The sequence below is a fragment of the Indicator indicator genome, chromosome 1 (genome assembly GCF_027791375.1).
Source record: "Indicator indicator isolate 239-I01 chromosome 1, UM_Iind_1.1, whole genome shotgun sequence".
In the NCBI taxonomy this organism is placed as follows: domain Eukaryota; kingdom Metazoa; phylum Chordata; class Aves; order Piciformes; family Indicatoridae; genus Indicator; species Indicator indicator.
Genome location: NC_072010.1, coordinates 81687376 through 81701908, shown reverse-complemented (window position 1 = coordinate 81701908; position 14533 = coordinate 81687376). Strand labels below are relative to the sequence as shown.

At 38.6% G+C, this 14533-nt stretch overlaps 1 protein-coding gene across 1 annotated transcript in view; it reads right to left on the bottom strand.

Moving 5' to 3' along the window:
• Window positions 1–1740: 1740 nt before the first annotated feature.
• EGFL6 (EGF like domain multiple 6) overlaps window positions 1741–14533 on the bottom strand; it is a 42610-nt gene continuing 29817 nt past the window's right edge. The window contains exons 9-12 of the mRNA XM_054384769.1: window positions 7293–7373; window positions 5338–5424; window positions 3011–3276; window positions 1741–1836 (exon numbers count right to left, since the gene is read on the bottom strand). Coding sequence (XP_054240744.1) covers window positions 1741–1836; window positions 3011–3276; window positions 5338–5424; window positions 7293–7373 — 530 coding nt within the window. The remainder of the gene's footprint in view (window positions 1837–3010; window positions 3277–5337; window positions 5425–7292; window positions 7374–14533) is intronic.

Below are 14533 nucleotides of genomic sequence, written 5' to 3'. Positions count from 1 at the left end.
TTCCTCAGCACCTCCAAAGACACCAGGAAAGAAATTCATACATTACTGCTGTGGTCCATGTACAGTGTTCAGAGCACCTGTATTCTAACACAAGCAAGTTCTGACAAAGAACAAGCATTTTCTGATCACGTAGCTATCGTAAACTTGCCAGGTATTTTCAATCTTGCTTACCTTTTCCTCAGCTGTGTGCAAAGTGGAAAAATAATGTGTTTCAACAAGAAATGTCTGAAGGATTCCTGACTTGCTTCATAGGTGCAGTTCAAGGTGTTTGAACTTTCATAGTGGGTTTTTGTTGTTGTTGTGGAGGGTTTTGTTGTTGTTTTGTGGGTTTTGTTTGTTTGTTTGTTGGGTTATTTTGCTAAAAATCTTAGGTTTGTATAGGCTATAAAATTCAATGCGGTTGTTTTGGATGTCTCCTTTTTCATACAAGAAATAAAATAAAGATCATCACTAGTAATAAACAGTGAGCAGTTGACCTAGAAGGGGATATGCAGGGCTAACCAAGAAGAAAATGTACGCACATTTAACTGAACATTGCCTGAACCAGGGCTTCTCTATGGGCTTCTCTTGGGATTCAGACCATTAGGTGCTTTCAGAAGAGATTATGAGACAGAAGATGGTCTTGCCCTCCACAACACAGTCTTTTGACTTCTTTTGAGAAAAGGCGGCACCTGGATTGCAGACCTTCCTCAAATGCATATGTTTATGTGCATGTGGCGTGTGCATGCATGTGTGAGCAAGGGGGTGGCAGGGTGGCATCTCCTGGGAGAAGGTTCTGCTCACCTTCCTGCTCCTGGGGTGGTGGATAGTCTCCATCTCATCTCTTTTGCTGAAGTTGGAAGGGATATGAAGGAACTTGCAACAACAATATGCTTTTTCAACTGTTGTAAGATAGAGCCTTATTATGTGGCCACTAGGCTATACTGTCTGCCAGAAAAATCAAACCCATTCTTTCACACCTCTGTTGGGTAACTAGGCCTGTAAACCAGCAGGAACCAATTCGTTCCTGAAGGTCAGTACATAATGTGAAGTTTCTTAAGTGCTAATAATAGGTCGTTCTTTTTGTTCCTTTTTTTTTTTCAGTGCTAGTTGGTAAAATCATCTGTTAATGATGGACACTAAATACTTACAAAACTATAATGGGACCATTTCTAAACAGCACTTTGTGTGACTTGAAGACACTGATGACAAACAAGCTATTTTACATACTTTATTAGTAAGGAAAATATTCCTCAAAGACACAACTCCACTTACAACTTGCTTATATCCATCAAGAAGGAAATAAAGCTTACTTGGTTGAATAGATTGAGTTTCTACACACTAAATAAGAACTAAAATTACATCACTAGAAGTACTAATATAATCTTAAGGACTACTTTATGTTCTTGCAGCATAGAAAAAAATAAACAGAAGACTTAGACTTGAAAAGAACTTTAAAGAATAAAAGCATGTAAAATTTGTAAAAAAAGCTAGATGACTATTACTTTAGGAACCCTGACCTTGAATTATAAAAGACAGTAAACGCTATACTCAAAGCATGTGTTAGAACAGCTCACCAAAAAAAAACAAAACCTCTGCTTTTGCATGTCATTTTTTTCTGTGCATTACTACATTAAGTTCAAGACACTTTTTAAAATGATTTTGTGGGATTTTTTTAATAAAGAACATGACACAAAAATACACTACTAGTATGGCAAAAATTAAAAATAGGACTAAATCCATGTATTCAGATGTCCATTATCAGTCATCTTCTGGACATTGACCAGAAATTAGTATAACATTGTCCACTCCAATCTCTCCAGTTTTTCCCTTCCCACGTTCTGATTCAAAAGTGATCTGTCATGAGAGAAGAGATGTATTAATAGTGAAAACGTAGTTTATTCAACTGATTAGCAATTCTTAATGTTAATTAGTTATAATCTGAGGAATGTTTGATCACAGTAGAGGACTTAATGACTTAAATCCTTGCAGCTTTTAGAGTTTCCTTGTATTATCTGAACTAGACATAATCCTCTTACAATACCAAAGGGTTTCTTTAATAAGATGATTATTTTGGCCGTAAAAAGAAAATGCAAATTGAGTGAAGTACTATTGCAATAATGTAGCTTTATCACCGTATGTGATGTTAGTGCACTTTATTTCTTGAAGACATTACAGCTGTTGGGATTTGATCTATTTGGATCCTTAGGTTTTGAATGTAGTATATACTACACATATTTACTCTAGTATGTATTTAAATATATATACACACACATAGTATAGTATGCATACTACATAGAGTAGGTTCATTTTTATGAATAGGATATCTGGAGTTTTATTTTATACTCTGATTATCATTTATGCAAAGGCTTTTCTACATCATTCCAGCACTGCAAAGTACCTTGAAAAGGTTCATTTTTACTCATGGTATTCAATTATACAGTGGAAGCCTTTACAAAGTATGTATGTGCTTTATGCACGTATTTTCTGTCACATAAACGAAAAGCAGACCCTGGTATTTCAAGGAGAATTTTTCTGAAGCACTTGTTAAGTCATTTCTCTGTGGCCAGTGTTCCTTCTTGGCTAGTATGTTGTGTTCCTAGGGTGACTGCCCGCCCTTCATTATACGTGATGTCCCCTTTTGCAATGATTGTCTGATTCAGTGTGGTTTGAGATTATCTTCTTCTGTGAAACAGGGATAATTCTCATTTTTTCCAGGAATATGTGCATGCTTCTGTTGCATAAAATATCAAACAGAGACTTTCATTGTTTATGTTAATTTATGATCTGATACAGTTTTAACAAAGGATTACTGGTATCAGTGTTCTGACCAATTGGAGCAATTCAGTTCTAAAATTACAACCAGATAATAACTTTTCTGCTTCCTAAAGTCTGTGCTTCTGTTTCCCATTACAAATAATCCTTTCATTTGCCAGTCAGCAACGCCTATGAAACAGTTTGTGGACATTTGAGGATTAGAAAATTAAGTTGCCGGTTATAGTATTTGGCTTATAAATTGGGTTATACTTACACTGTTGGTTGTTTCACCCCCCTGAAATATCTCTATTTTCCCAGTTCTCCACCTCTCATCTTTTCCTTTGTCCTGCTCCCAGATAGGAGCATGTTTTTCGTTTGTCAGGAACACCCGAAGCTTCCCTACTCTCTCGCCAGCAAGCCGGTAAGAGAAAATCAAGCAGTAGCTGGTCTTTGGTTTGAGTTCAGTGAGGAGCAGTTTTAGACGTCCCATATCCTCCTTGTGCCCCACAAAACCTGGAACTGCCATGTAGTACCCATCACCTTGTAATTAAAAAAAAAAAGAAAAAAAAAGGGAAAAAAAAAGAAAATGCGTCTTTAATGAACTTGTATTATTTATTAACAAACCGAATAGATATTTGCTAAGGAAATATATGGAAGCTATGTTGCTTGAATAATTTAAAATCAGACTGGAGAAAAGCAGCAGGCAGTGTACTTTTCAGGGAATAAGCTTGCACTGTTGGAAGTCAGATCAGTTTACAGAGGCCATTACTTCGTATTTCAGTGGCAATTGCAGTCATTCTTCCTTGCAATTTCTTTCATAAGCAAAACCACCTCAGTTTTTCAAATGCAACGGCCTGGAACATGCTGCTGTGCCTCCATGGTCAGACAATTTCCAGTATTTTAGCTAGCTTCATACTCTCTGCTGTTCTCTGCAGTGATGACAAAGTCACAAATGAATTGATATCTTATTCCCCAAATCCCAGAGTACCAAAGAAATGATAGAGACACACAAAGAGATAAAGGGATAAAATATTTGGGACTTGTCATAATCACCAGATATAAGTTTGGGGAGACAGGATAAGGTCAGGGTAAGGTCTTCCTGGGAATGACAGTACAGAGAAGAGACTTGGGGAAAAGGAAATACATGGGGCAGGAGAGAAGGGATTAGTGAAGAAAGACATGGCTGGAAAGAGGGAAAAGGGAGAGAATGTGTGTGTAGGAACTGGAGCAAATGGCCGGCAGGATCTGCCAGTCCCTACTGCAGGAGCTTCTGCAACATTTCCTGTGTCACAGGGGAGTAGAAATCCTTTCATACAAGTTTCTTCAGCCACACCTTTTTATATACACTGCACAGCAGTCACATGTTGCATTCATGAGGCTCTTTCTCAGATTTTAGCAAGCCTACTGTTGGTACCAGGTCAGTTACCAAGCGTTCTTGAATAGCCCCTTACACTTAGCCCCTTCTGAGGAATACCATCACTACTTTGTCTTGCAGAGTTTGAGTTTTCTGAGCTGTCAAAGCCATAAGTGACAACATTGCCACATCCATCTAAAGGGCAGATGTGTGTGTTAGTGATGGGACAACTCTGCAGCCATAACGATGGACTATGATCTGTAGATGTAACCGATGGACAGAGGCTCTACTGTAATGTTACTATCTTTTGTCTGTGGATGTGACTGCTGGACAAAGCTTTATTCCTATGACTATGTGCAATGTTAACTTAAAGGGAAGAGATAAGAGGAAACAAGTAGCGGAATGGATCTCCACCCACATTGTGAAAGGGCTTTGTGCCACTGGATCTTGGAGGGTAGGGGCAAAGTCATTGTGTAAGCGATAAAGAGGAGGGGGATGAAGTAAGTACCCTCAAGGGTACAAGACAACCACCCTTCTATCATAGCACAAGTGCAGGGGTGTTTTTACATTACATAACCAAGGGGCATATTTTGCCCACCTCCTGGCACATACTTGCCCTACGTGGCAGGATGCATCTCGGTATATAACAGATCCAGAGCTGTGATACAGTGTGGCAACCATTTGACCACCATTGTTGTTGCAGGGATGCAGCCTGCTAAGAGTTGGTCTGAAGTCTGGATTATGCTCCACTGAGTACTATTCTATCTACTGGGGCTGACACAGGTGTGTAAGTATTATGCTTTTGCTGAGATAGGTAGTAAATTACTTTTGCTATCATAGTGTAGTTAATAAATTACTTATAAAATATATAATAGTGTACATGTGTATATTTTCCACTGTGCCTCATCCTTCATGAACTTTTAATGGTAACAGTGTAGGTAAATGTCCTGTGTCTTGGAGAGACACAACACATAACTAATAAGGTTTCTATTGCCTTGTGCCTTGAAATTCTGAACAGTTATTCTAATGGTTTTTCTAACCTTTTGATTCATTTGTGTTGAAACATATTGCTGGAATTTTCAAAGAAACAATTCCCACTCCTGGCATTTTCTGCCTCCTTTCTTTTATAATCAACTGATAGGAAACTTAACTTTTGATTCTACGTTCTCCCTCCATCTCTTTTTTTTCTTTTGGGGGGGGATGAGCCATCAAATCAAAGCATAGCTAGAAGACAGACATTTAAATACCTCTATCTCGATCAGCAGGATTCCAGTCAAAGTCATCATCAGTATCTTGTTTCCAGTCACAGACTCCTCGACTGAAACTGCAGTCAACTGGAAAAAAATAAAAGGCAATAGAGACTCAAAGATAAGAGGATCACTACCTCATAAGTACTGATAAAAATTGGCTCTTTATTCAACTAGTTATTAATGTATAGGTCATTCTAAAAATTATCTGCAATCTGAATTCAGAGTGTGTTGATTTCTATTAAATTGCTAAAAAGCAAAACATTAGAATTTATGTAGTAATTCTTCCTTTGACTCACAGGAAAATCTGTTGTGTCTTCTTATTGCCAATCTCCCATCTGCACCTGAGTTTCTGTGCTGTGAATTCTGTACATTGAGTGCTTGCTAATGATTACATATAGTTCAAGGTGTTAATTTTTACCTCTAGCATCATAAATTGTTTGAGATCTGCCAGCTTTAGAGCTTTCCTCTTTATATGTGTTACACTGTTGTAATCAGCTGAGATGCTCAAGCTCCAGTTCTATCCATTGAAGGACAGAAGCTGGCCTCCCATGAATCTTTTACGTCAGAACTCTACTACATGGAGCTGGAAATAACCCAAATCAGTTGACCTTTAAAGCACACTGAAAAAGAGAGTCACTCAGAGTACACCACAGACTTCATGACTGTGCAGATGAAAAGCACAACATGCACAAAAAAAGGAATGCTGTGTGATGTGAGAGTGACAGATCAGATTAAGAACAATATGTCAGCCATCTGCATTTCCTGAGAAAGAAGCATCTTTCTTGTTCTTTTAATTTATTTTATCATGAGGCAGAGAAGTATAGTGCATGGCATTTAGAAAGCTTTACTGTATAAATCCATTGTTTCTGAGACTATTGTTTTCTGAATTGGAAAAAAACTCAGTTACTTACCCTCAATATCAGTCTGCACATCTATCTGTTTTGTTTTCTTAAAGATTTGGAAGCATTAGTTCTAAAAATAAACTCAGCTACACCCAGTCCCAGCATTTCAGACCCTGCCCAGTTGGCTGGTAACTCCCCAGGAAGATACTACTGCCTGTAAATGCATCAGCTCAAGACAATCTCTCAGCCCCTCTTTCGGATTCTGTTTTCCACATGGTTATCATAAGCAGGTCCTTATAGTTAGCTTTATAATTCTGTCCATCACAGGGAAACTGTTTCCCACCATGAGAGGGGGGAGAGTGCCCTTTGATCTGCCTTTCACGCTCTTCTATGACCAGTGCTAGACTAGTGCCATGGTTCCCAATGGGCAGTGAAGCTTTCCATTTGAACTTGCCTGAATCAGTTTCATAATGCATGGCAGAAACTTAAGAAGTGTGCATAAATCGATGGGTCTTGGACTTTGTATGTTCCCTTGACTGATTTTGCAACACATTTTTAATATGAGAAAGAACAAGTGGTATCATCTTACTCTGATATCTACAGGACTTACTGATTAATTGGGAACTATCATAAATTCATAGCCAGGCTCTTTAAGATTCAGGGTGAATATTTATTTAGCCTTCTTAAGGGGAAACTCCTACTGACTTCTGACAGAGGACTAGGAGAAAAACCAAGATAATGTAGCTGAAAGACCTTGGCATTTTGTTGCATACTATGCAACTCTTCTAGTAGGGTTTCATTTTTATAAACAACAGAAATTATGATTATGAAAAAAATGAAGATAAATTTAATTGTAAGTCAAGCCTCGACAAAGGGTAACTCTGTGTACATGGCATATAACTAGTTAAAGTTTTTTTTTAAAAGGACAAAAAGCCAGCATCTCACATTCCAGTGTGAGAATGTTTTGGCCAGTTACTGTCTCTAACACACTCACCAAACTTTTGTTTTTTGTTAAAGGCTTTTAAACTGGTTCTGGCTTGGCTAATACAGGTTGTCATGAAAACATACAATATACAGGAAAATAAACACTTTAGAATAAAAATAATCTACCTTCTTGCTCTGGTCTTGACACTGGAAATTTCCTCTGTGCCAGGAGAGGGCCAAATGCAGCTGCTTCTTTCAGCTTAGGAACTAGGGAAAACAACTTGTCAAGTGCTGAGTCATTATGGGAACAGAAAATAGAACTTTATTCCTTTATACCAGTTGCCATCCCTTTCTAAAATAACTCAATGTATGTGTTTTCCACTCCATCATCAAACTCACGTTCCTAGCCTAAATTAGATACTAACTCTCAATTTTAAAGCTTTGTTTCAATGAGTTTTCCACAGCACGTGCCTTCTAAGCTGTGGGCAATGGAGCTACAGGACTCACGAGGTCATAAAATGTTGAACATGATCTTTCTTTGGCATGGTGATCTGCTTTCTGGATGCAAAAACTCAACTAATGATCAAAGCACCTGAATTCTACCAGACAGTGAAGACAATGACTCAGTGGTTTGGCAATACTTTGCCAACAGCAGCCTCAGAAAGTGAGTAATATCACAGATTTTGTAAAAGCCTTAAATGTTGGGGGACCAATGGCCTACAGCTCTGTATTCAGGTAGGTAACAGCTGGTGCTGTGTAACAGATACCCCAGGAAATCATTTCTCTAAAGCCATACTGTCTGCTGGGGTGTATGTCCTCCTGCTAACCTGGTCAGTTCTGCTGTCTTTTGAGAAGGAAGGGTGTAGAGACTGTCTTACCTCTTTCTCACCCTCCCTGCAACAGCTGGCAAGCACAACTGGATAGCCCATCCTGGTGCAAAACTTTGCACAGTTCTTTTGTAAGAATCGGTTAATGTGTCTTGTGCCAAACAGGAAGAGTCAGCACAGCATCACAGTCAATGAATGTTAGGTGCATTCTTTACAGGACTGGCCTAAAGGAGGTAGCTACTTCAGTAACAACCCCAGAGACTAAGGCAAAACTGTCTGCAAGCTACAAAGGTACAGAAGTTTGCAAACACTTATTTAAGTAATACTCTAAAATGCTCAAGTATTTTTAAAGTTCTATGTTTAAGTATCTTTTGTATTTAGGTGATTAATAGAGAAGTGCACTCACTAAAAAAAAAAAAAAAAATAGTTGTCTCAACTTCTTTGTGCAAAGCCTATCTAAGTAACTAGCACCCGTGAGATAAATGGAAGGTCTGCTTTTGCTGGCAGAGGATTCTATCCTTTGCAAATACATGTGCAGATGATATATGCATAGATACCTATGAAAACAGGAGGAACTTAAATATATCATTTTAGAGGAGTAAGGGAATATCCTTTGGACCACTGCCTACAGAAGGTGTTAAAGAAAAGACTGACTGAAGTTCGCTTTTCAGCTGCACCACATGGGCAGCAGTGCTAAGAAAAGTTCAGACTTCCTCAACAGTGCCAGAAATTACTTTTCCCTACTCAGCATTGCTAAGTACATGCTATTAAAAAGCTGCAAATGCCAAATACTTTGAAAGTCATCACTTTCACATCACGCACATTTGTCAGAGGGGAGTTTGTTATCATGAGATCCACTGAGCTAGGACTTTCCATCAAAACACTCCACCATACAGCCTTAAGCACATTCTCAATTTTAAGAATATACTTACAAGCCACTGCAATCCAGAGCCTCCTAGCACCACCATAAAGACTATGCCAGCTACTTAACCTTTCTTCTTCTTCAAAACCATCAAAAATTTCTCTATGAATACAGTATAGGAAATACACTCATGAGAAGCCCTGAAGGCACTTCCAGAGGTGCTGAACTGAGCCGAGAAAGAAGAGTCATGCAATCTTGCAAATATTCTGATGACTTGCCAGGAGCATGTCATCTCTTGTTGCCCTTGCAGCCTTCCTCTCACCCATGCCATTGCTTATATCACCTGGATAATATTCTTACTTAAGGCAAGGATTAATATATCTTTCTCCAAATTAATGTCTACATATACACATTTAGAAACAGGCACATAAGATAAGGCGTTAGGTTTACCGTCATGCCATAAACTTGGCCTTTTACCTAATGAAAGAGGCTCAAGCTGTGAAAACCCTTGCCAAATTGAGGAGAGCTATTAAAAAGTGATCAGTTCTGAAAAGAGTAGAGTGATTTAACAGAAGACAACAGCTGCCAGAATGATTTATTTATTGTACTGAATTACACTTGAATTCACTTGAGGGATATACATGCAGGTGTAGCTGTGTGCTGCAGATCTTTCAAGTGAAGAACTGTCATGCACAAAGGAAGAGCCAATTTTATATCCAAATCAATTTTTGTTTTCGGTGTCAGGCATTACATTTAATGGAAGATATCACCTGTATATTATGAGATGCTGTAAGCTTCATCTTTAGAACAAGGGGCAATGGATATAGACTACAGCACAGGAAGTTCCACCTCAACGTGAGGAGGAACTTCTTTACTGTAAGGGTCATGGAGCGCTGGAACAGGCTGCCCAGAGGAGTTGTGGAGTCTCCTTCTCTGGAGACTTTCAAGACCTGTCTGGATGTGTGCCTGTGTGACCTGCACTAGATTCTGTGGTCCTGCTCTGGCAGGGAGGTTGGACTCGATGATATCTGGAGGTCCCTTCCAACCTCTGACATCCTGTGATTCTATGATTATCTTAAAAAAAGGCTTCCGGGAAACCTTACTTATTGGCCTACATTTTGCATCAGACCATCATTTGACATAGCCAAAATCCAAAGTTTGCCCCTCTGAAGTACTAGCAAAGAGTCAGCATTGATCTTTTCAGCAATTCTGCTGTCAAGTGGTGTTTGCAGAAATTCAGCCCTCATTTCATGCTCTCTAAGAATGTACTTTCACCAACAAAAGCTCGCATATGTCTTACTTAAGGCACACCATACTCTCTTTCTCTACTGTACTGATAGCGCCCATCCATCTACTTATCTGCAGCACTGGCTACTCTATAATCTCTACATGTAAAACTCTTTGTCTAATGGTGCCAGACATTTTTAACCATTGGTGCCATCATGACACTCTTATGAGGTAAAATGGGTTGATCTTATGAGTGGGAATTATAGACAGAGTGAACTATTGCCCAGGTCTTTAGAGGTACCTGTGTAACTAACTACTACCAATTTCCATAGGAGTTGTGTCTGTGAATGTTTGTGATGATCTGAAAATAAGTAAATTGTTGACACTCAGGTCATGAGGATAGCCACTGTGGCTGACACAGATTCTTGCATCTGCAAAAAAATAATTGTTGCTATTTGTGGCATATATCTGAGTTTCGACCCTGTTCTGAGTAGGGTCTGAGCCATGTTAGATGCAGTTTGTCAGTTGTATTATATATTATATATATATAATATATATAATATATAATACATATATATATATATATGCAGCAAGGAAAGATGCTTTCGTCAAAACAGAGCAGGCCCAGCCAGATCTGTCTGGCTAAAAGCACTTCCTTAAAAAACAGTCTGACTCACATAAAAAAGACTCTGAGACTACTGAAGATGTCTGCACTCACGGAAATGCTTCTTAGCAATAACTTCAGAAAGTGAAATAGTAGTTCTGAAAAGAAGCATTGGAATGTTACTCTAGTATAAATGTGCCTAAACAGAGTGCCATGAGGGGAATTTAGAAACAAATCTATACATGAAACTAGAATTCCACTTCAAAAATGCCAGGCTTACAGGGTGCGCTGCACATAATGAAATAAATATGGTTTGAGAGCCTCCTCCTAGCCATTTTCCTACCCAAGAACCTTTAGATAGACTAAAGAAAGATAACAGACTACCACTAAAAGATATAGCAAAAGACTTAGCATATGCTTTCATACAGTGCATACCAGTGTCCTCCTAGAAGTGCAGGCAGACACGAGTTCACTCTGCCTGTCAAGCTGACCTGTCACTCTGCCTGTTACCACTGATCTGCCAGTTGTGCCAACTCTGACTATATGACTCTTTGGAATTGGCTTGCACCTGGTTGCTTGGAGCACAATTGGAGTGAGATCAGGTTTGCCTGAAAATTACCAGGTAAAATATACCCTCAAGTCAATCTATAAGTCAAATGAGGGCCAATGAGATCACAAAAGCAAAGGAAGCTTCAGGAGCACATCTGGAAAAGAACTGCTTGGACACAGCTGCTATATTAAAAGGTTCAAAGGTCTACAAAAGCAACTGGTACATGACTCTCTGGTGCTAAATGAGCTTACTAAAAACACTGAAAGATTTTCTTTTATGTGCACTTGGTTTCACCTCTCTGCCTTGCCAACTGCCCTGTATGAAATTACTTACAGAGCATTTGGAAATGATATTTTTGGTCTGCAAAAATACAGCTTGGTATAGAGCTTGGAAATAATTTTCTATTTGGCTGAAGTAATGCATGTGCTATCCTTAAAGCTTTAATTTTTTTTCTGCTTATAGTGGGACTATGTTTCTTATAAATCATTTGTGGCATCACACTGAGCTGTTGCTGAGGCAGCTATACTGGGAGAACAGATATATAGCAGAATATAAGCACCCATGTACTTAAGTTTGCTAGTTGTGGGCAATGTTTTGGCTGTTATGTTCTTCTTTATCCTGGAAAATGCCTACACCTGGTTTTGCCTAGGTAGCCTAGTTAGTCTAGAGGTCAAAATAAAATACAAAATTGGGAAAAGTAACTCACTGTTGGGAATTCTAAGACTTAGAATTCTGAAGTGTCTGGAAGTGCAGCATATAGGAACTCTCATAAAAATGGTACTCATCTTTCTAACACTGCTCTCTGGTGTTCAAGGTCCATAAACAGCCCAAACTAGAAAACTGGGGTGAGCACTGTAAAAAAATCAGGCAGAATATAAGAGACAGTAAAATGAAGACTAGCTTCCCAAACATACAATATATCACTATATTGGACTCAAAGGAATATGCCACATTTCTGCTACCACATCCTCCTCTGAAACAATTGCATTTGTCAGATGTCTGACGTCTTTTGAGCCTTTTATATATAGCTGTGGACTGAGCTGTGGTCTGAGCATTATTCACTCATAGAGTGGTCTAATTATGAGAAAAAATAAGATTAACTGAGATGGCTGTCTTGTTCAGAATTAAGAGTCTAGAAACCATAAGGAAAACAGTCTACTTTCAGTAGACCCAAATAAACCAGAAAACAAAAACCTCTTCATTGTACAGAAGAGGCTCTGTAACTAACACAGATGATACTACATGATACTAAGAGAGTGTTTTAAGCACAATATGCATTTCATAAACCGATGAAGTACCAAATAATTGAATGTAGTTGCAATTGGCAAATACCATTCTGGATTATGAACAGTACATGAAAATGTTAGAAAATGACAGAATTAGGGTTGTGCACTATAAAGTCACCTCTAATTTCAGTGTAGTGTCTGTTCAGCCATTGCTTATATAACCAAGCACATTGATTCACCTCTCTGTGTCTTATTTCAGGTACAGAACAAACATTTCTCACACAGTAAGGAGCTCTCTGATACTTTGGTTTACTCTTAACTGTCTATACATCTGCAACTTTTGCATTCAGGAGGAGAGAGTCCTATTTACTAACTGCACCTTTCTCAGCAGGACAGGTCCCTCCTTCACACTGAACAGGGTAAGCAGCACACAGAAAGAAATAATTTTAAATCATTACAGACTGCATTATCAGGTATAAAAATACAAGAAAAAAAAGTAAAGTTTTCACAGATTACCTTAATTTTAATATTTCTTAAATGCTGGGGGCTTCACTTCGCTATCTTTAACTATTGTGTTTAAAACAAGTCTGTGAGTAGTAGTTTTCACAAGGTCCTGTATTTTGATAGTTGGCCTATCTTAATAATTTCAGTCTCCAGATAATATATTTTTCCCTTCAGTATTTTCCTATGGCTCCTTATATATATTGAGGAAGAAGTTCTTCCCCATGAGAGTGGTGAGAGCCTGGAATGGGTTGTCCAGGGAGGTGGTTGAGGCCCCATCCCTGGAGGTGTTTAAGGCCAGGCTGGATGAGGCTCTGGCCAGCCTGATGTAGTGTGAGGTGTCCCTGCCCATGGCAGGGGTGTTGGAACTAGATGATCCTTGTGGTCCCTTCCAACCCTGACTGATTCTATGATTCTATTATTTACTATGTAGTATAATTATTGTGATAAAATAATACATCATTTAAAAAATAACAATTCGTATCTCTGAAAAGTGTGACCTATCCATTTTTCCTAATTACCTGCTCTTCCTGGAAGACAAACAATACCAATATTAATAATACAAAAATCATGTGTATGGGAGTAATTGAACAGATTGTGTGGGGGAACATAACATAGTAAAGGAATCACTGCTGAACAGACATCGGCAGAGGAGGACAAAGCCCACCAATGTGTAAATTTATGAGCTCCAAATTTGAGCTAATCTTGTGAGCCAAAAGATAATTCAGTATTATTAAAAGTGCTTTTTAAAACCAAACAGGTTTCTAAGAGGCTGCCTTGCCACACAATTGAGGAAGAAGGAAAGCTCACAGTCTTTTATGGCATAGAATTTTGGATACATGTATGTAACTAATAACAAGAATGTTTATAAATATTTAATTTATTATGTACCATAAGTATGAACAGAACCTATTAGTACCATGCTCCTAAAAGTGACAGACCATCACTATTCTTGCAATTCTGTTTGGAAAGAAAAGCTTTTGTCCTTACAGAAATTACAACTACAGGGAAGCACACTTGCTGAGGGTAAATACCCCTTCAGGTTCCATCAGTATTCCACAGTTAATTAGTCAGCCTTTTAAAGTCCTTCCCAGTCTAACCACATTTAGCTAAACATACCTAGTACTACCTGTGCTGGTCAGTTCACACCATTCTCTTGGCACATGCGAGCTCTCCATCAACTTACCTTCATGAAGAAGTCTGAGTACCTGAGAACCTAGTTTTAACAAAAGTCACCATATATATGGCAACTGCCTTCTTCTCACTTTCGCTGTGCTTCCTGCAAAATTATGGTCAGCTTTGGTTCAGTTAGCATGAATGGGAAGAGCTGTGTCCTTAGGGATAATATTTTAGTGGAATTGTGTGTGAAACAGAATTATCTAATTATAGAAGTATGAGATTACCCATCAGAAGACCAGGGTTTTATTGCTTCCTGTGAGAGAACAGAGACAAGACACTTAATCCTTTGGTTTGAGGCTCACAAATGTATTTGGTGGTACTCAGCATGGTAAGGCTGAACCCCAAGGCAAAGGTAAATTCAACCCCAATTTGGCTTCAAGTTCTGCACCTGTTACCTCTTTTTGGTAAGTGGTTTATGAAGGGATCATTAGAAGATGGATAGGAAGTGGCA